The sequence below is a fragment of the Megalopta genalis genome, chromosome 2 (assembly GCF_051020955.1).
Source record: "Megalopta genalis isolate 19385.01 chromosome 2, iyMegGena1_principal, whole genome shotgun sequence".
NCBI classification, from domain to species: Eukaryota; Metazoa; Arthropoda; class Insecta; order Hymenoptera; family Halictidae; genus Megalopta; species Megalopta genalis.
This window is the reverse complement of record NC_135014.1, coordinates 18,685,760-18,708,877: the sequence shown is the minus strand read 5'-3', so window position 1 is coordinate 18,708,877 and position 23,118 is coordinate 18,685,760. Positions and strand designations below refer to the sequence as shown.

At 37.1% G+C, this 23,118-nt stretch overlaps 1 protein-coding gene across 10 annotated transcripts in view; it reads left to right on the top strand.

Annotated features, from left to right (window-relative positions):
• Positions 1 to 23,118, top strand: part of gw (trinucleotide repeat containing adaptor protein gawky) — a 79,278-nt gene that overhangs the window by 34,071 nt on the left and 22,089 nt on the right. For 9 of the 10 annotated variants that reach the window (XR_013032668.1, XR_013032667.1, XM_076518661.1 and 6 more), the window contains one exon: positions 826 to 1,153. Coding sequence is in view for 8 of the 10 variants with exons in the window: in XM_076518661.1 (XP_076374776.1) it covers positions 826 to 1,153 (328 nt within the window). In the remaining 2 variants the exon portion in view is untranslated. Of the gene's footprint in view, positions 1 to 825; positions 21,842 to 23,118 lie in introns of those variants that run through there. The other variant, XM_076518666.1, reaches the window with a different exon arrangement.

Here is a 23,118-nt window from a genome sequence, read left to right as displayed (position 1 = left end):
TCTTTTAGGTACAGGGTATTTTCGGGTATGACAGACATTTCAGTCTTGAAAATAGCTTTTGGTGAAATGAAAGGAGAAAAAAATTCTAATATAATAATAACGACATGTACTGGATATATTTTTACAAGTAGTAGAAATTATATATATGAATCTTTATACAAATGTCCAAGTTCAGATGCAATTCAAATTTTCATATTTCATAACAATGGACATATTGAAACATTCCTTTTATCGATTTTCTTAATTGTAAATATTAAGTGCTACTAATTTGTATTAATAATCAGGTACTATGAATTTGACTATGCTATGAGAGCATAAAGAGCCACAGTCCTACTGATGACTCTAATACCATTCCAACCGATTACGATTGATTTTACCTAAAATTACTGCCTTGATTTTTGTTATTATTGTCAGTTACAGCGGGGAAAATTTGGATAAAAGTGGAATGGCTTAGCAGATGTGAGTGATCGCGTTAAGGACTTACTAATGATAGCTTTTTATTAATACTGAAATTGAAATATCATCATATCTAATAACTTTCTTTGCCCTAGTTGGCTTACTGGGCCAGTAGGCCTTCCTCTACTAGTCGTAGGGAAATGTATATATAAGAAATCAAAGGTGACCTTCATAAGTCCTTAATGCATTCACCCAGGAGCAAACAACCTAACGCCAACCTTAAAGCCATTCAACTTCCATCCAAACTTTCTCAACGAGATCAGGAATAACGACAAAAATCAATGTGGTAATTCCAGCTAGATCGCACTGCATAAGCTCAAGTGGTGTTGTTAGAAGAGATAATTGATAACATGTTGTATGATACTTTAGGCACAAGGAGCTCTGAACAATTGCGTACTGGGCAACACGACTATATTCGCGGAGTATCCAGCTGACAGCGAGGTACATACATTGCTACAACAATTGGGTCACGGTGGTCAGCAGCAGGCTGGAGCTACAGCAGGTGCCGGATGGGGCCTGCGACCTTCGAACAAAAGTGGTCCGCCCCCTGATACTTGGGGCGGCAGTTCCAGTCAATTGTGGGGTGCCCCGCCGAGCAGTAACTCTCTATGGAGCAACGCTAGCATCGACAACAACGATCAACAACGTGCTACACCCAGTTCTTTGAATTCGTACTTACCCGGAGACCTTCTGGGAGGTGAGTCGATGTAGAGTGCCGCACGGAAAGGCGATATGACTCGTGCGATGACCAAGCCTTCTTCTTCACGATACGTCAATTATATTGCGCATTGTCAGACGGGTCGGTTCTCTTGAATTAGTTACTTAAAAACTTAAATTAGCGCCGCCTATATGTGCACCGCACATATATTCGTGCATCCCAACTTGTCGTGTGATTCCGCCACCAATAGGGGATCTGATATTTGATTCTTTCTTTTGTCTCTCGTCTAAATAGAAGTTCGAAATCGGGATTTACGAAGGAGAAGCTATATTATAAATTTTAAGGCTTTCGGTGTGCGCTGTGTTTTCTCAATGGTTTGAGGTAGTACCATTTACAATTACAATTGATAATCCGCGTACTGTTAATATTACGCGTACTATGTGATGACCGCGTACTAAGCAGTTTTAAATCTTAAAAATTAGTATTATCGTTATGTCGCTTGTGTTACAAACCTTTGGTGTTTTGGTATTCTAAGGTAATACTAATTTCATCTGATGACACCCCCCCGCATACGAACCTGTGAAACGCGCATCATTTTTTGATAGGCTCGTTTCATGACGTTTGAATCATTGAATTAGTATTATACTTCCTATGCAAGTCGCGTTCTTATTAATAAATATATATTAATAAAGAGATATTAATAGATATATATTAATAAATATCGCAGCATATGCACTTGTTTATATCTATACGCATATAAGTACGAATGTGTGCACGTATAAACAAGTGTTAAATATATGTATATATATGTATGTATATATATATACACACGTATATATATATATGTATATATACATATAAACATATATATATATATATATATACGTGTGTATATATACATACATACATACATACACATAAATTTCTGATATTCCGATTAATCATCAAACATGTATTTTTAATGTACTACAAAGTTTAAGTTGGTACTTTGGTATATTGCCGCGTACTATTCATCGATGTTTTAATAGTCCTGATATTATTTATTACTGCACGCGCATGCTTCTGCAGTGCAATATACTTTAGAGGACGTTCAACTTTAATATGACGAAATATTGCATTTTCCAATATTTAGTTTTTCGACCAGTTGTTATTGATTTAATCTAGTAGTGATCCTGTAAATGAGTGTATTCACTAATGCGTTATATTTAATAAACGCATATTAGTAGATTTTTAATTCGTAAGGTTTATACAAACTATCACAGCACATATATGCTCTGACCGCCTTTAATGATATACATAACTCTGTACGTCGATTTTTTAAATATTATATATTGGTGTATGTTATAATTTTTGTTTCGGTTATTAATAATCTATTAATATTTAAATATGCGCGTGCACATACATTAATCGATATATTAAAACATCGATGTGCAAAAAGCAAATTTCATTGAAGTGACAAGAAATTTTGAGCTGTTGTTGTGTAATTCGGGAATTGATGCACAAACGATAGAGAGGTAAAAAAAACTACGCGTCTACACCGTAGCCGTTAGGTTCCAAGAAACAAAAAAAGTAAGAATTATATATAAATATATATAAAATATATATATATTTATATATATATTTATGAAAAACGTCGGCTAGTTTTAAACATGGCGCTGCCAACGCTTTCTTAGGGATGTGCGTGTAAGAAAGTAAATTATGATCGATGGTCTCACGAGTGTTCCACATTTTTGCTCTGAAACAGTTTCCTTTAATCGAGACTGCAATGCGTATTATATATCAAACGTAGACTGTACCAATCTAATCAAAACAGGAAAAGTGGCAAAATGAAATAAGATATAAAATGAAACAAAGAAAATGAGAAAAAGAGAGAAACGAATAAGCAGAAAGAAAAGATCTTTAAACGAAGCGAAGCGAAGATCCTCGTCGATACTACGGGCTATACCTACCTCTTCCATTAGCAACGGGGAATAAAAGAATCGACTTTTTAGTGGAATTTTTATTAGTTTAAACGTAATAGTAGCAAGGACGACATATAGGTAATAATTGCTATCAGGAATAATCGTAAACAGTAAATCGATATGGATGGTAATTATTTTTATATTTTATCGTAACTGTTAGAAAAATCGAACGAACAAAAAAAAGAATTTTGACGAAAATCGGGCTGAACCGGTTTGCAAGATAGTTGTGTTTTAAAAATTATGTTCGCATGTTTGTAATTGTTGTCATCATTTTCTATATAATGTGAAAACATTTAATTGTAATGGTATCCTTCATCGATGTGCACTGTTACATTTTTTAAGTATTAGTCAAATTTTAATACTATTACTGTATATTATATAATATTACTGTGTACTACTTCAACTACGATTACTACTACTATTTACTATTAATTCAACTAAAAATCGATTCTTCGTCTTAAAATGTCCAGACACTTTTAAAGGGGTAGTACATCGGGGTCCGAATTTTTGCGACGACAACAAAAACGATACCAAATGTTATCGCAATAACGTAAATTTTATTCTATATTAAATCTAAATGCCACCTGTCGTGCCAATGTCCAGCGTGTCTCTTTACCACTTACTAATTATAGAGTTATAACGAATATGGCAATTTGATGTTTTTTCTCTAGCTATCTTTGTCTGCCTGCCTATCTGTGTGTCTGTCTGTCTCTCTCTCTCTCTCTCTCTCTCTCTCTCACTCTCTCTCTCTCTCCCCCCCTCTCTCTCTCTCTCTCTCTTTCTCTTTCTCTCGCCCTTCCATACCTCTCTCTCTTTCCCCCGTCTCACTTTTCTCCTCCTTTTCTCTGTTTTTCTCCCTCTTGCTCTATTCTTTGTAAAGTGATTGATAGCGAGGAGAATACATACCACTTCCCATTGGTTGATAAATATGACAAAAAGATCGTATTCAAGAAGTTCATACAGACGTAAACTTCGAGCTAATATTCTAAACCAAATTTTTCTTACTCGAAGAAGTTTCGAATTTTCGAGTCAAACGGTCTTTTTCGTTTCTGTAATTATTTGTGATTCAGTTTGTTTTTTTCCATTTTATATATGCTTACTTTCTGATACGGTGCGATTAAAGTTTTTATCAGTATGTTGACACAAAAAAGTGTTTTTCACTTGCAACGCTATTATTGAGTTGAATAAGGTTTCGAAGGTTATGTAAACTTATTATTTTAAATATGTACAGTATCTACAATTGTGTTTATATATGAGTAAAGCTAATCTTTGGAAGATATTGAGTTTTTAAGGGGGGGGGGGGCACTTTTAAGCACTTCTTCATGATTTATAAATATCGTGGTTCACGATACTGTAATTTTAATTTTGAACGTCTGTATTTTTGAGAGGAGCAAAATGGAATTGACTTTGAAAATTCGAATGACCAATCAAGGCAAAAAATAGACGTTGATGATAGCGTACATTTCTGATTGGACCATTGGGAGGGTGGTTCGATGATATAAGAGGGGTGAAAATAAGATGTAGAAGATCTAGGCGAAGCCTTATTGCATTCTCATCGCCCCCTCCCTTTCCGTTGTATGCATGTGACTATGTGGATATTTTATGCGTGCCTGTAACTGATACACAAGTGTGTGTGTGTGTGTGTGGCGATGTATATAGAATATACATTCATACATACGTACGTATGTACATACACACATTCAGACAAACAAACATACACAGAGACAGATGCATATACATACGTGCATACATGCGCATGCATCTTGTGTGCCTGCGTAGACGATCTGTTTAAGCGTGCGTGTATATGTATGCTTGTGAATGATTTCAACGTCAAAGGTACCTGAATGGACTGATAAACATACCGATGGGGAAAAAAGTGTTTATTCATTGCACAATATTTTCTTTCTGACGTTTTAAAATATATCATAACGCCCTCAGACCTTTAGTCTTGTTCAGTTACAGGACTAAAGCTCTTTTTTACAATCTGCTGCTCAGGCAGACAAAAGATTATCGCGATAATTAAACGAGAGCGTGCAGGAGGTCACGCGACATTAACTTCGATTTGCGTCAAGTGCCGATGCATTTTAAATATTGATATGACATTTTTATTCTCTGGAACAATGATTTTTCAGGACTATTAGCATTTGAATATTCGTAGAGATTTAAATGATTTTATGAATTCTAAGTTTACTAGTACACGAAACTTAACACAGGAAATTGAACAAATTTGGGTCATCGATGCTTTACACGGCGTAAACGAGATTAGGTTTATCGTAAAATAGGAAATAAATGAAGGGATCAAAAGAAAAAAAAGATTTGGTATCTTTTAGTTCAGGATCGTCTAAAATTTAAAAGGCTCATTCTTTAAAAATCAAAAGTTTGGAAAATGTGTATGTTAGAATTTCCATATTTATTCAAAAGTTATAGAATGTAATGAATTTATGTGTACACTTTAGTAGGTGTGAAATTATTGATAGATGTGTAAGTAGATAGAGAACTACTTAAAAATATAAAATTCCCAGTAGTAAGTTCGGAAAACCAAAGAAAGTCGATACTAGAAAACTTTTTTTTTTATCAATTAACTACTGTCCTTGGTAATACAAGTAAACGCCGTATAGACAAGGAGTATAATAATAGACTGATACATGTATTCAGTCATAAATGTTAGATTTGTTTTTAGTAACAGGCTTACACGTTTATGACACAACAACAAGAGCAATGTCGTTTCGATTGAACAGTGTTTTATTTTAGATCTGTGTTATATTATCTTCCTCTGCAAGTAAATTCTTCAAAGAATTTGTATTGAGTAATTTTAACTTTACACTACATTATTTAACACAGGTGAAAATGTATTGTCGGTGAATGATTGTACATTAAATCATGCCCGTTTTGTAATATTTTGGAAGACGCTTATTAATATTTTATCTACTATTAATATGAACTGCTAATGATATATTAGTATATAATAGTATTCACACGGCACGTGTGCGCGCGCATACACACGCGCGCGCGCAAGCACTCTTTAAACAACTTATTAGGTGGCTTGCATAAGCTGATAAGTAGTTAGGTGTAACTTCAAATGTATATTATATCACGTATTTGTCTAAAAAAACACAAAACAAATGAAAAAAAAACAAAAAAAAAAGAAAAGAAAAAGTATTTGCGCTTCACGTCGCTGCCCTGAAATACTTCCATCAATTGCTACGTGTTACGTGAGTTGGTACTATATTATTCCAATACGAGTAGTTTCAGTGAAGAAGTAAGAAGTTTACAAATCTTCAAGAATTTATTGTAACTTAAACATATGCATTTTTTCCTTAGTTCAATCCTTCGAAACTCTGTTGACTTTGAGTACATACAAATACACTACATATATTTAACAAAATATTCTGTTTGTAACGTAGAGTTTTAGTGATGAGTTATTTCGAGATAAGTACTTGACCGAATTTAGAGTGACTACAGATATTCCGATAATACGTATAATTTATCAACTTTCATGCTAATGCTTGAAAAAAGCTGCCTCTGCAACTCATCGAAATTAGTTGATGTTAAGCTTCTATCCAGATATCTCAGGTTCAATGGAACCATTGAATTATTACAATAATTCTAGACGTAACGATTCTAATAATAATGAAAATAATAATGATTATTACGATAATAATGATAATAGTAATAATAATAATAATAATGGTGATGATAATGATGATGACGATGATAATGACGATGATAATGATGATGATGGCGACGACGACGATGATGCTTATGCTGATGATAAATAACAAAAATACCAACAACATTAATAGTAATATTTCAACTATTAATAAGGGTAACAACAATAGCTGCGACGATAATTTATTTTAAGAATGTAATAGCACTGATAGTAGTATTCCAGGTAATAAAATGATAGTGACAGTAGTATTAATAATGGCAGTAAACATTATAATCGTAGTACTAACGAGGGTAGTTGTTGGAGTAGTAAGTTGGTAACGGTGTTTACAAATTTATATATAATGTATATCATAGTAATAGCAATCGTAACGGTTAATAGTGCCGTCGATAATGATAGTAATAGCAGTAATATTATTTAATGTGATAATAGTATTAACCATAGTATTACCGCTATTACTATGGTTACTGCCTTTGCGACTGCTGCGATCGTCATTCTTTCAATTTTTATAATCGATAATAATACGTACACTTGGTATTTCTGTGGTTGCTATTTTATTCGTTACGATATTTTACGTTACTACTATCACTGAAATTGCTGCTAATTGTACCACTGAAACGACTACTATTATTACTGCTATTGCTATTGTTAATACACTGCTACCACTGCTCTTACTGTAACTACTACTGTTACTACTACTACTACTACTACTACTACTACTACTACTACTACTACTACTACTACTACTACTACTACTACTACTACTACTCCTACTACTACTACTACTACTACTACTACTACTACTACTACTACTACTAATACTACTACTACTACTACTACTACTACTACTACTACTATTACTACCATTGTTATTATCACAGGTATTGATTATTAATATCGTTGCTATTGCTGTTTTGCGCTGCTTTAACTAATTTCTGCTACTACTGCTGTTGCTGCTGCCCCCCGTCCTCCTCCTACACAGATTCTTATTTATACCATTATTATTACCATTAAATATTATTTACAATAGCAGTGTGTCATGACTGTTATTATTACTATTATTTTGAGTGCAATTATTGTTACTGCTGCCATTACTATTACTACTACTTGATACTAAAATAAAAGAAATGAAATTATTCTATAATAGATGGTGCTGCAAATTACTGCTACTGTTACTATTAGCGTTACCACTATTACCACTGCTTCCGTTATGGTTATTAATATTTACCATTACTTAACACTACCACTACTTACTATTGTCACTACTGATTTTTCTTACATCTGTGATAATAGTAGTAAGAGTAATAATAACAGTAGTCGTGGAATGATAATAGTAGTAGGTAACGTCAGTGGCAGTAGTCACAGTAGTTTCTAGAGGAAAATAGGATTAACCATGGTAGTAGTAATAAGGCTGCTAATGATAATATAAATCGTACGAGCGAACATGGCGACGGCGTTACTGATAACAATATTGAATAACCAATAATCCGTAAATACAATAATAAGAGTGATGATTATGATAACGATAATAACAGTAATACCCAGTATAATATAAACGGTTACAATAGTAATAATACTATATAAGTATTAATAGTAGTAAGAGTAGTAGTGATAATACTTGTGATGATTAAAGTTGTGGTAGCAGTAACAGTAGTTTTAGACTTTTTCGATGAAGCAGCAGCCATTTAAGGATACGTAACGATAGTATTAATAATGATGAATACCTAATAAGAGTAATGTTATTATGAATAATGAGCACAGGTCTGAGGGCGTTTAAACATAATAAATGTACTCCTGTTGTGTTCCGCAACGTGGAACTTAAATGTATATCGCAAAAGGGAAAACTAAATTTATACGTGCGCTGGTACTTCCAACGACAATGTTCTTTTTTCTTGTTCGAGATAAAACCTAAGAAACAATCCATTATATCCTTGATCGTGAGGATAGACGGCAGCACACTCCAAGTATGATCGAAATATACAATACTTGTAATTATAAACGTTTGATATACAACTAAGTTATAGAAAAAATACGAGTACATAATCGAAATTTTTATGACACTGAGGGTGAAATGTAAAGCTTTACGGTATAACTCAACGACTTCTCTCTAAGTAATCGACACTTAACACATATTTCCAATTTTTTGAGATTATTCATTCCCACGAATACAATCAAAACTACTCCGGTGCTACGTAATGATTCATTCACAATTTTCATTTGATGTCCCACGTTCTACGAGGAGGATTAACATTATCCTGCTATCGCGAAGTTCATTAAAGAGAAGTTTTATTAAAAATCGAGGAATAATTCTTTCTCGCATTTTTAATAAATCAGTTGGCGATGTACGTTGCGTTGCTCGAGACCCATGAAACTGATGAGAATTATGAAAAAAGTGAAAAATGTGATGAACAAGGAAACAGGCAGGAGAAGTATTTATCGAGTGACAGCCATTTTCCTCAGTGTTGTTAATTACCATTCTACAAAAGAAGAGTAATATAAGATACTAATGAATAATTAATAATTAGCATGGTATATGTAAGGGCCAATCAGTTACGTGATGTTAGGTGACACTACGGTTTCTTGTGCGTATGCGCAAAAACTACGTGTTCTTTTTCCCTCGTGATACGCTTCCCATTTGATTTATCCGGTTTTACCTGGTCATTTGTTGAATCTTCGCCGTTCTTTCCCGCTTTACCGCCCTGTAATTCTATCGATTACACGTTCGTGCCTAACCTTCGCTATAGTTATTGGTCTTATTGTCTGTGTTCTCTGGAAACTTCTTAATTTCATCCGAATTAAGGTGATTCTCGCTTGGTTCCTGATCGGAGACGGTGAGTTTAAGCGAAAAAGCTCGAGTCTCCTCGCTGTCTCCTTACTATTATCTTATATGTACTGTCGCCGTGTCGATACTAATCAACAGCATTATATTTTTGTTGAACACGAATACTTCCGACATAGTTTCACCTACACATAAAGATAAACGATAAAACGATAACGATCAAAGTGTTCTTAAATATGTATCGTCGCACGCTGAATTGTTTGCGAGAGTTCGATCGATTGTATTCGTTGTTTGTGAGACCTATAAACTGCGTGACGATTCGCGAAATGAAATTCTTTCTACCATGTGTTTATGTATGTATATGCTGTAATATTTTTACTACTAATTAATCTCTGCTAGAGTCGCGTTTCGTTTTTCGAAAAGCTCTTTATTTATTTATTTATTTTTTTCGTCGAAATTAAGTTCACAGTCCGACCAACAAGATATGAAAGTTGGAGCCTCGAAGGCTGGAAGTATTTGTTACAACGCAATCCTTGTATTAAAGTAATAATATAATGTTGGATGTTTGTAACTTGATAAATTGTTATCGTCTTTACTAGACTAAGGATATACATACATCGGTATGTGGAACATCGGATGCCGTGGGAGGGGGTTTGGGGGTGTGATCGAACGATATCAAGCGTATTTAAAATGTGAAGCGGAGAACAAGTTTTAAAGAAATACAGTCAATATTGTTGCGTGAATCTATCTATATGTAGATGCCTTTTCATAATTTTCGATATGCATTAATGTGAACACGGTATATCTGCGCATGCAGGCGGGTCAACAGAGTATTCGACGACACTCTCATATATATGTACGCATTTATTTTTCTTCGTTTATCATCGCTACAAAGCGAGACAAATTACATATTCGAACGTATTCGTAAATATATATACATACATACATACATACATACATACATACATACATATATGTATATGTATATATATCCTAGCTGGTTTCTCCCTTTCGGGATCTGATTGTTTTTTTCTCTTTTCTGGGGCATAACTGTGTGCATTTGGGGCATGTGCCATTGTTCGTTAATTCGAATTAACATACGCACGCGAGGCAACGCGACGCGCGCGGTCGCGTCGGTCGTGTTGAGAAATTGTCTCCAACGATTAATTAATAAATACGATACCGCGTAGAAATTTTCGCTGGAGCTCGATCGTTCGAAGTCTTTAACGAATGTGTCATTATAGATGGAGAAGAGAGACGTGACAAGTATCTTAACTTATTTTAGTCGAGAAGGACAATTAATTTCTATATTTCTTGTGGTAATTTAACGAGTAACTTTTTAATAACGTTTAGAAATATTATTTTTATAATTATAAATTGAATTGTCCGAGTCAGTAAATTTAATAGCATAAAGTTCTAGAAATTAAAGATATTTTACATAGTTTTACAGTGGCTAATGACCAATATAGGAGTCGGGAATGCAAATGTAAACTTAACGAAACAAACGGATTTATACCTGATCTTCTGTTGCAATATACCCAGAATTTTATGTACGACACAAAAACAAAGTTGAGTGATACAATATGTACGAAACTGTCATAAGCAGAAGTGTCACTACCGATTGCCGACTTTGTCATATCAGTAATGTACAGTTGTTGAATGTGAGAATGTAATTGCATCGATACTATTGCGAAGGTGTTGATACTTCGAACGGAGGTGAACTTAGCGAAAGAGAACCGCGAACGACCTGTACCGATCTTTGTATCATTTCAAGGAACTTTAGTCATTCTTAGTAGAATAGAATTCAACGTGCACGTTGAGACGTTTTCGACTGCAATCGTGTTCTGTGATTCTTTTCTTGACACATATACATGCTCACACACATGCACGCACCACACGTACACAATGCCCTCTTTCAAATGAGATCGCATACTCGTTTTCATATCGAGGATCCAACGACTGGCGAATCATTCGGTGAAAATTCCACGTTTCCGTATCGCCCTTATACTTATACAATCTATATTATACTTAAATATGTGTATTGTACTTTGTTTAGTGCCGTGTCCGAACTATTATTGTATACTAACGGTAGTTTGTTAATGGCCAATTGTACGGGAGATTAGGGAAGGAAGATCGATGCCTAACCGGTAAATATCGACAATTTTTATTGCCGAGAATTTCCGTGAATAATACCGATACTTGCCGACGCGCAGCATTATCGATAATGACAACTCTAGTTATACATGTGAACGAACATTGATGTATAATTTATTTAAAAAAAAAAAAAGAAAAAAAGAGGAAATAATTCAACTTTCATATATCTATGCTCACCGCGATACAATTATATTAGACATAATTATTCTGATAGTCTGATTTTGAAAAATGTGATACAAGTATTGTTTAACGCTGTAAACGCGCGTGACCAAATTTTTATTGTTTTCATCGTTTCTTCGATTAATTTCTCTAATTAAGTTTCTCCTGTTCTCCGGAAGAGAATGCAAAGACACGAGAACGACAAAGTAATCGTACGTTTCAATGCCGCAACCCTGAACACCGATCGCAGGATTATTACGGTCGAGGCTGTTTTTTCACGAATCCGAGACAGTTTTTCGTGAAACCTATCAGTTTCGCGTCATTGTTATTCCGATTACGGACGAATGAAAAGTTGAGGTTCATCAAAACTTGTCAAAGTCAACAGAGACATTCTCTGTTCGACTCTTAAAAGTATGCTCTACGAAAATTCAGAGAGATAAATATGCCAATTTGTGCCAAGGACGTTACAAAACCCACAAACGGGATACATATTTATAGTTAAACGTAGTTGCAGTTCAAACGAAAGATCCTTAAATACACCAGTAATATCCCTTAAGAGAAAGAGAGAGAGAGAGAGAGAGAGAGAGAGAGAGAGAGAGAGAGAGAGAGAGTTTTAACTATTTCGTATATCGAAATCGTGTAACGATCGGTGAACGGAAATTCAAAATTTCTCTGCGTAAGGCTACTTATAATAATGTAATATGTATTAACGTAAGATTTGTGCCGTAGAAAATTTCTTCCATCTGATAGAATTCGCCGTGTGTCCCGAAGAAACTGACTTCCGCGGGTCCGACTCTCATATAATCAGGGAATACGATGTAACGATGCAAACGTATTTTCTCTCGGATTAAACGGATCGAATTGCGAGAAAAATCGGACATCGAAATTGTACACGAACGTACAAGAAAGATCGGGCATACAACACGAGATGATGCTACGAAGCTTGAGAAAAGATACACAGAGAGAATGATCGCGTACCAACTTAACCTGAACGATCGTCTACTCTACGTTTAGCGACAATCTTTGCAATCGCGAGTAATGTTTGTCGTTCGAGGAAAATTCCAAATTTACGAGATGAACGATATTTTTCTAATTTATTTATATTTATTAGGTTTTCAGTTGCTATGCATTGAATTCCATGTGTGAAAAAAGACTTGACGGAGCGTGTATATTCCAAATAATCCGGGCCAAATAATTCAGAGAGGAATGTATGATTTACAAAGTATATTACGACTTATTACGTATAAGCCAATCAAATTTCCGTGAAATTTTTACGCACACATCCTATCCGATGTAGATATCGAATTAATTTAGTACAATTTCGTAGGGCTCTTTTAAAGTAATCGTAACTATAGAGATACTCGTGGAGAAACATATATACAAGCATCGATTCCATAGGATTGTAGGACCTCGGGGTAATTTAATAGCTGTTTCGTAGTGGCGTCACTCGCGTTCACGATTTTTGGCCGGTCGTGGTCGTCGGAATCAAGGGATTGGGACTCACCGCCTGCTTGTGCTGGCATTTGCACAACTACTACTACTACCACTACTACCACTACTACTACTACTACTACTACTACTACTACTACTACTACTACTACTACTACTACTACCACTACTACCACTACTACTACTACTACTACTACTACTACTACTACTACTACACTACTACTACTACTACTACTACTACTACTACTACTACTACTACTACTACTTCTACTACTACCACTACTACTACTACTACTGCTACTACTGCTACTACTACTATTACTACTACTACTACTACTACTACTACTACTACTACTACTACTACTATTACTGATACTACACAACTACTACCATTACTACTACTACTACTACTACATGTAGATATGAACCTAATCTATCACAAGAGATCGCAACAGACTTGCGGGACAATTCGATGCTACTATTTGTACGACGAATACTTGAAGAACCACGTGCGAGACAAATAAAGTGCGAGCCGGTTTCATTTCGCTGCCACAGACACGCTGCTGACCAGAACTAAGAACTCGTGAAATGGCGAGCACGGATTTGTGTAAGCTGTACAATTGTTTCGAGAGACAGACCAAAGCCGTTTTCGTAGAACGGTGTGCCATGCGCTGATTTCATCGATTTCGGTGGGGAAAACCGGCCGATGATTCCAGCTTTTAGTTGTTCGAACGGGCAGTAAGATCGGATGATGTGCGTTGGAGGACTTTTTGTTTCGTCTTGTTTTCCGTTTAACTTCGATCGCGAACCTAGTGTTAGTGATACACCCCTTGTGCACACGGCTCCAAAGAGAAAAACATTCCGAAAGGACAGACGTGGTTAAAACGGAAGTCGAAGGGTTGAAGTGGACAACTAACATTTCGAGGAATCGGATCGATGATCGCTTGACATTTCGATATTCAAGTCAGACATTCAAGTTGGGTGGTAGAAGTAACGTACTGGGACACCTGCCTGCACATCAAAACACACATAAACACACACGCAAAAGAACGTTATACACGTACACATACACACCTTAGTGTGCATTAATAGATTTAAAAATTACATTTAAAATAAACGAACAGACTTTTAAGCATATATTATCTATCTATATACATATGCATATAAATACAAAGTATAAATCTATATATTATATATACGTATAGTAATCATACACGACGTGGACACGACGTATATACGTATGTATACATACACAGACACTCATTCACACGCGCCGCGCATATCTACATATATGTGTATAAACAAATATATGTATGTACATACATATATGTTGTATGCACGACGTTATATTATACTTTACCATAAACAGTTCGGAAATGAACGCTGATTGATAAGGTAATAAATCATTGTAAAAGAATTACTATGAATTAATGCAACAAAGTGGACTAATTCGCGAGTAACCTCTATTCCTAACAAGAATAAAAAAAAAATAATTTTAAACAGATTACTAATAATTAATAATAATAATGGATAGCGATTAAATAATAGGTATTAACAGTAATAATGATTGTAACATTGATTAAGATGTGACATAATATTAACAATGATTGAATAGCGAAACCGGTACGAAATAATAAATAGGGATAAAGATAATTATGACAATTTTGCGATTTCTTCGCTGACTAACGGTATCGAGAGATATATTCACAAGTAGCGTAGCAATTTAACGACTCCGACGAGGAAGCTTAGGTTAACGTTTCAAAAAGATTCGGAAGACAATTTTGTGTGCGTGTGTGTGCGCGCGCGCGCGCGTGTGTGTTGCATGCGTATGTGTTTGTAGGAAAGAGGAGGGTTGACAACGACGATTCTACACGTTTTTCAGTTTGTATTGTACAAAGTCGGCGCAGCGATGTTGCACCGCTGAATTTTTTCTGGTATTTCCTCTTCCTTCTATCAAGATTTCATTTCTGATTTACACAACTTCCTTGGACAAAGCGTAGATCGACAATTCGATTAATCATGTTCGCATGAAAAGAAAAAGACAGTTGAAAGAAAACAAATTTATATATGGACTTTCTGCACGTTGATGTCCATTATCGCTAAAGCCATTCAACTTTACACATATCAAAACTCTCTAATCTCACATCATCGCGGTCCTCACTGCAGTCTATCGTGTTGATTAACTTACAAATCTTGTCTAAGCGTCAGATCTTCGTCGATCCCATAAAGTCCAGAAAGAATTCAAAGTGGAAACACAATATAGTACACGAATGTTGCGTATGCGATGCACGCAATTGCATTTACACCACGGCACGTGCAATTACGCACGCGCGCGCGCGCGCAGCCAGAGACACACGCGTGTGTGAGCGTGCTCATGTGCAAAGGATGCCCAAGTTATCTCGGATATTTCCACTACTTCTCATGAAAATCACGATATTGCACTGTCTTGCAACACGTTCCTCGAGGTTTCACGGTTGCCGATGTTCTCTCCAGAAAATCTGACGGATTCCAGATGTGCGCGGGGACAAATAATTTTACCGAAGCGTAATCAATAAATATCGAATGAGTTAACGAGCCTAATTCTTCCCGCCGGTCACCCCGTCTCCAACATGATTCATTTTCCTTCGTCAAACCCATGGCCGTGCATGGTCTATATGTACTTCATTCAACGAGAACTGTCACGAAATGTAAACAGCTGCACGCGAGCGACGCGTGATCACGCCAGGGCCGATCACAATTTTTGGGCCCTTCTATATGAGGCTACTCTGCATGCAAGGGCCCTCGATGATGGGCCCTCCAAAGTTCTCGTCCCTGAGCATCGTCGTCTAGCAGCCACTCAGCTGCAACCGCAACACCGATCACCTGAACGTTCTGTTTACATTTTTGTGCCAGTTCTCGTTGAACGTAACGTAAGGGTAACTATAGTTTAGTACGGGTCTGGTGGTTCGCATACTTGTAGAATCGTATTTGTGTCCTTGTCCTCAGACTTCCGATACTCGCACCAGTTTCACGTCTTATCAATACGTCCTCTCGGAAGGTGGCGCATCCACTGCCATGGAACGAGGGTATTACCGTAGTCCGTGTTTCAGTTGTACCAATACGTCAGGCATCCATACAAGTAAATTATTCCTTTCGCGAAGTTCGGACTGACTTCTGCCAACAGGCCCAATATAATTTGGCACATACTAGTTTTACTTGGTACATACTAGGCCCCTTGAAGACCCACCACCATGAGCCGAATATCAGTTCGACCCTATATGCCCGCCGAGAGCATTCCGCATATCGTTTACGTCATCGGGGTTAATTACGATGGAAACACAGCAAAATGTGACAAAATATTCGCAGCAACCCCATAACCGCCGCCATCCTAGGGCTGGCCAGTGCTACACCCACGAACAGAATAGCCCGGAGCTTCCAGCATGAGATTGGACTTGAAAGAAACCACCCAGAGTGCCACAACTTCAAAAACCATGGTTTTGTGGTTCAAACCATAATTCGCACCGCTCGTCCTTAACCCTTTTGCTACGGCGACTCCGCTCTTGAACGCGCTACCGCGGTATGGAACAATCCTACCAGTAGTTCCTAACGAGCCTTAGACGCTGCGTGACTATTGCCACCGCTCGTAGCGAAGAAATTGAACATCGTGTTACACTTATCCGCCGGACCGCTCCCGTCGCTACAAGCTGAAAACGCCTTAACATTCCGCGTCGCGATGACATCGTTCTCGAAAAAGAAAGCTCAGCGTAGATACGGCAAATGGTAATATCGTTAACTGCCACGGCCTCTCTGGTCACGTCGCCAGCGAATCGGAATGCCCCATAGCGTAGCCGCGAGAGAAGTTATGCGACTTAGGCAATTGGCTTTTTTACTCGTGGCCTCATACACTTCGTCAATTGCGGGAGGCAGACCTAAGTCCATTCAGCACGACAGCTTTTCACCGTACGCCACGACTTTATAGCTCACAGTTAGCGTCGCCACCAAAATTACAGTAGTCTACATGGCAGCGCAGACCTCGCTTATCGATGCCGATGCCCCAAGTCCGCGCACGCGATGGAAGTTGTGCGAGCCGTAATTTGTCAGTGATCCAAAAATACAACTGTCCATTCCGTCGTTGAATAGTGAACCCCGATCATTTTTCAAAGAGTCACAATCTCGAGGGCTTTTAGTTCTGATGGTTACGTTCGAGAAACTCTCTGCTCTGGGCCTTCGGAACTGGTTCAATAGGCTTACTTGTCTTCTGATCCACCGCGTCCAATCCCTTCTCGAAAACTCTCCACTTGGTGACCAAGTTCGTCCAACAATAAATCGCTAAGCATTTAGCCTCCTAAACCCGAGACTCTGTCGCACTGTCCGCTGTGTCGCCAAGAACTTCAATCGCGCAAATTGATAAGCACGTATCTGCTCAAAGGTAGCGCCAATACTTTGGCCGGAGTTCACATTCCACAATGTCGTATAATTCAAACTCTCTCGTCGATTAATTGAACATCATATCAACCGAGTAGTTTCTACAATTTCGATTCCATTGTACGAAAACAATCTATGCTAATTTTCTTACGGTTGTCGCGCCTTCATTCTCGAGCGTCATCAGATTACCTGGCTTCGGTCTCAATGAAAAAGTCGTTCGCTGCTTTTTCTATTTCGCCAGTACGAAGTGACCACGTAATTTGTTTGATCGTGATCGTTGAGACTCGGTCTTCTTCGAGGGGATAAAGCTGACAATGAATGGCCACCTGTGTTACGTTTCATATCCCGAATGTTCACAGTTCCTATGCTATAGGGTCAGGGGCGCGAAAAATTATGCCGTTGGGAGGCACATTATTTTTTCCCCACTGCCGCACCGCTTCCATAGTTCTGGGTCTCGTAGGATTTGCTGCCTGAAATCTACGCAGAGGGTTTATCGTACTTACTCGTATAGAGAATGATTAAATGTCCACCCGCTGCGGTAGACGACTATAGCCGCCAGAGTGCAGGCTGGCATGGTGATTTCAGCGAACGAAAGGGTTGGACACCTTGAAACGTCAAGGGCATTCGAGCCTCAGAAAGTAATACCTACTTAATAGACGATCGTTTTGTAGATCCATTCCTGCGCTCGGAAGTAGTGGAACTATGCGAAGGTAGTGAAAGGGGCATATTCAATATCAAAACGAATCAAAGGCGGCGGAGAGCTTTCTTGAGCTAGCGAAAAGATATTTGTTGTGATAATAAATATTGAATATATATTATATATATATATAGCTGTTTTAGGGTATAAAAATCATTACTATTGTAAAGGATTAGCGGTTAAGCGATGCGCGCCGGGTTAATTTGGAACAAAGAGAGCAAACGAAAAAAAGAAAAAGTGAAAGGAAGAGATAATGGAGAAGGAACAAAACTTTCAAAAAAGCCTCGACTTTTCTCTACTCGAAGAAGGGTTACGCCACGATAGCGTATGCATGGTAAAGCCTGTCCCATTTTCTACCTGCGTCTCTGTATGTGTGTCGATTGTGATTTACAAGAACTTCTCACAAGTAATGAACATGCTTGTTAACGATACAACTTGTACAGGGTGTCTCATAAATTATAGTACAAGAGCGCAGTCACGATTTCTCTATTGTAAATTTGATTTTCAGAACTATCGTTTTCTTCTCGTTTGGTTTTTGGGACTTTGGTTTTTCGTGGTCATCTCGTCTCTTGATTTTTCATTTGTATAGGAAGGGCAGAGGGGGGGGGGGGTTACGTCTCCGACATTTCTGCTTTTCCGCGTAGGAAGCGGTGAACGAGTATAGGAACGGAGAAATCGGCGAACGATTTGAAGTACCGTTTCGCGATTCCACGATGCAGGCATTATCTTGATTAAGACGTTCACAACGTGCTGAACATATATTCATAACGAAGACTTTTCTAAAAATACAAAAAAAAAAAAACATTAGGTTAACCGCTCAGCACGAACGATAAGCATGAGCCAGACTGTTACTCTTCGGTTGTCTACAGGGTGTCCCGGGACTTTCGTTACACCAGATTCCTGAGGATGATTTGAAATAACTATTCTCTCAACAAAGAAACGTTCGTTTGAGTTACCAACGAAAAGTTACATGGACCGAACAGACAGCGAATACGGTTAGGGCGTTCTGACACGCTAGCAACCGTGCATTTCGTTCGTAACTCGCTAACGAAGCCTCTCACGTCCAACATTCTCGTCAACGAAACAGTTACTTCAAATTTGACATCAGCAATCAGGAGAGTTTTGGGAAACCGCGTAGAAGTGTTCTTGCATTCGATTCTCTATGACTCTATGCTACACGCGTCGCTGTACACAGGGTGTTCGGAAAAAAGTACAAGAAAATAATATATCCTCTTTATTTCGATATTAGATGGTATAAGTAATCGATTCTGTTCAAGGTGTGAATTTTCCTTTTTAAGTAACGGTGAGCGAGACGGGGTCGGGCGATCGTGTCTCGCCTTTGACGATGATTCATCTTAGAAGAAATTCATTCTGCCAGGAATATTCGCATAATTGGAACCCGGGAATCTTACATATCGTATTTTCAAAACCCATTCGCACCCCGCATTCACGCCGTACACGTAGATGTGCACGCGGATACAGAGCCATCAGCGCGCGCGCGCGCTGATCGTTTTGTATAGGCACGCATAACTTGTGCCGCCTGGTTATATCCGTACGTGTGTACAGACACACACACACACACACAAACACATACGCAAACACACAGGGCATATACGCGAGAGTATATGCATAGTCGTGTATGTAGAACCGTAGTATACATACACGCGTACATGTGTGTATACTTTTCTATATATACAGGGTGTTTTAAAGATCATAGTACAAGAGAATTGCGGCCTTTATAGAGGTAAAGGGATATTATTCTTAAGCACGGCACTGCACCGTCGAAAGGGATGGAAATTCTAAGAAGGTTCTCGCGTCTCAAAAATTAATCATGCGGCTGCAAAACCGGAAAACTGTTGAGTCGAAAGTGAAACGATTGTTTGATCAGTTCTCTCTTGAGCCAGTTGGAGTTCTGACGATACGTGTTCGTTCATTTAACTTTCGTTTGTCAACTCTTTCCACTCGGATGATTATGATAATTAGGAGTTTGAACACTGTTTTGCTTGATGAAATCTCTACCGATACGATTTCATACGAAATCCTATATTTAGAGTCATCGTTTTTCCATCGTTATATTATTTTGTATTCCATTCGAAGCTCTTGCTGGTTTATTCGTTGTTTTGTTCGCTACTCGTTACATCACGAACGAATACATTCTCGTAGGACGTCCGAGGAAATTCTCCGAGCGTAAAGGGTTAATAAATTGTAGTTGATGATAGTCATTTTCTTGACTTCACGAATGTCGCGGTACTTCCAGCTGCAGCAAATTTCTCGCGCAGTTGTTTGTTCAATGTAGCTCGAATTGCTGAGGAGATGGAATTTTGTCGATCATCGTGAATAGTACATTCTTGTTGGCTGTAGTCGTTGAACTATGAATATACGTGCTCTCACCTCCCACTGTCAGGGGATTCGAATACAAAATATATTACCGAGATGCCTACCTTGCATATACTCGAAACGATCTTGCAAACGATCGATGACTCCTCAGTGGTGACAAACTCGGTAATTTAGTCTAGCCCTGGAAGAGATACTATGTTAGCCCTGCCGCGACAAATCCGGCCCCTGCCGCGTTATATTCAAACAACTGCGACGCGGGCGAAGAGAGAACTCGAATTTTCTGCTGGTGAAAACGAGAAGGAAAGCATCGTTTTTGTGACACGTATGAAGGAAATATCAAAGCACAGAAAAATTAACGTAAACGCCCACCGATTTTCAACGCAATAATATGACAATGGTAATGTCGGTGTTCGATGCGAATCACAAACGCCGATTCGTTTCTTATTTCATACATAAATGAAGTCATGTTCGATAATCGTCTTATTTTCTACTCAAGGATTTCTGCATTGCCTCTTGCACCATCATTCTTTGATCACCCTGAAAAGTTTTTCGGATTTCGTTCTCCTTAAACGCTGAGACCCCTTAAAAAGAAGAAAACAAACTATAACCCAATTGTGTACGCTTCATGAGGACTTTTAGGTAATCATTGCGACGGTATTAATTGATTATTGTAGAAACCCTACCAATAAGCGAGTTAATTAATTAGTTAATTCATTATAGTGGTATTAAAATATTACACACCTGTGAGAAGTCTGGAGATGAATTGCCGTGGTTTTTTCATTTATTATTTATTTTTAATCTGAATCTGTAGGCGTTAACTGTATTGATTAATATATACGTTATATATAAATATATAAATATATATATATATATATATATACATAAATACATATATAAATGCATATGTATATTAATTAATTGTATGAATTTAATATATGTTTATATTAAGATGTTTACTTTCTTCTTTATTTCGGAAAAAGTGTCTGGGTTGCTTTCTTAATACCTTAATTATGTAATCGTTGAGTGAGAAATCGAATAATGAGTGATTGAACGATCATGGATGTTCTTTCATTTTTTAATAACTATAATGGTACTAGAAATAAAGTTATTTAAAATCAAATCACTTTTTCTTTTTTTTCAACATCCCTTGCGCAAATTGGGCAATTTTGCAAAATGTCCAGTGTCAGGTCGGAGAAAATTTAACAGGTGATCATCCATGACAATATAAGATAACAATCGGGTGTAAAAATATTGTCCACGTATAATGTCTTGTCGGCGGTTCGTCACAGTTTAAACGGATCTTTTAATCGTTTGTATCTAAAAAACAAAACTGAAAATATGATCTGTTACTTTCGGGTTTTCTTTATATAGTCATGGAAAATCACATTTTCAACTTTTTCCAACTTGTTGCCGAATATCCTTTTGCGTTTATCTCATTTCCGTTTAAACAAATCATCGCGTGTTGCAATCATTTCTAATGATATAATTTCAGTGTTTATTGCAATTTTACTTTTAATTTCCTTTAATATTTTCTTTAAGTTTTTCAGGATTATAAAGTGGAAGTTGCACCGGTCACGGTGTTATTAATTCTACTTCTTCAATTTATTCACTTTAAGAATGCACTTTCAGACGGTTTTTCGGTTCTGAATACTATTTTTCAAACCAGTTCTGAGTACTGTTTTTGAAAGAAGTATTAAAACCTTTTGGCTAGGCTTTGACACATACAATTGTAGATATTTAAAGTATACATGGAAGTATTTAAACCAAAAATGAATCAAAATCGCGTGAGGTGTATGCTGTTTTATTAAGTGTGTTTTACAAAAATTATGTTGATGCTCACATGATTTTGTGTTTTCTACTGATCTGAAACAAAGGTGCAGAATTTGTCTTATTTGGTACAAGTCTGATCATGGTCTAAACCAAAATGATTTAGTAAGCTTGATTATTTGCTAGATGACAACATTTTGAATTCAAATGATCAATTTTTGAAATATTTATTTGTCTTTAACACGTTAAACTAATAAGAAAAAAGTGGTGTACGTTAAAAATTTCGGTTCGCACGATAATAGGACATGCGCTGAAGAAGTAGTATAAATTTCAAGTCACGTGGTCAACTAGAACTTAAGAGAACGGTATCAACCATTTCGAGAAAATGTATGCTTAGGATCATCTATAATTTCATTCATGAATTATTTTCAATATATTTTTTAAAGGACTCCCACTCCTCTACATTAGTTTTTATGTAAACCTTAATGCAACATTTAATTATTTATTAGACCCGAAGGCATGGCGTCCGAGTATTAAAGTTTCTCTGGTCAATTATATGAAAGTATGTATACGTATTTCAAACAGTTATAACCTCGTTATTTTTTCAAATTCAAACAAATTGTTTCCCAT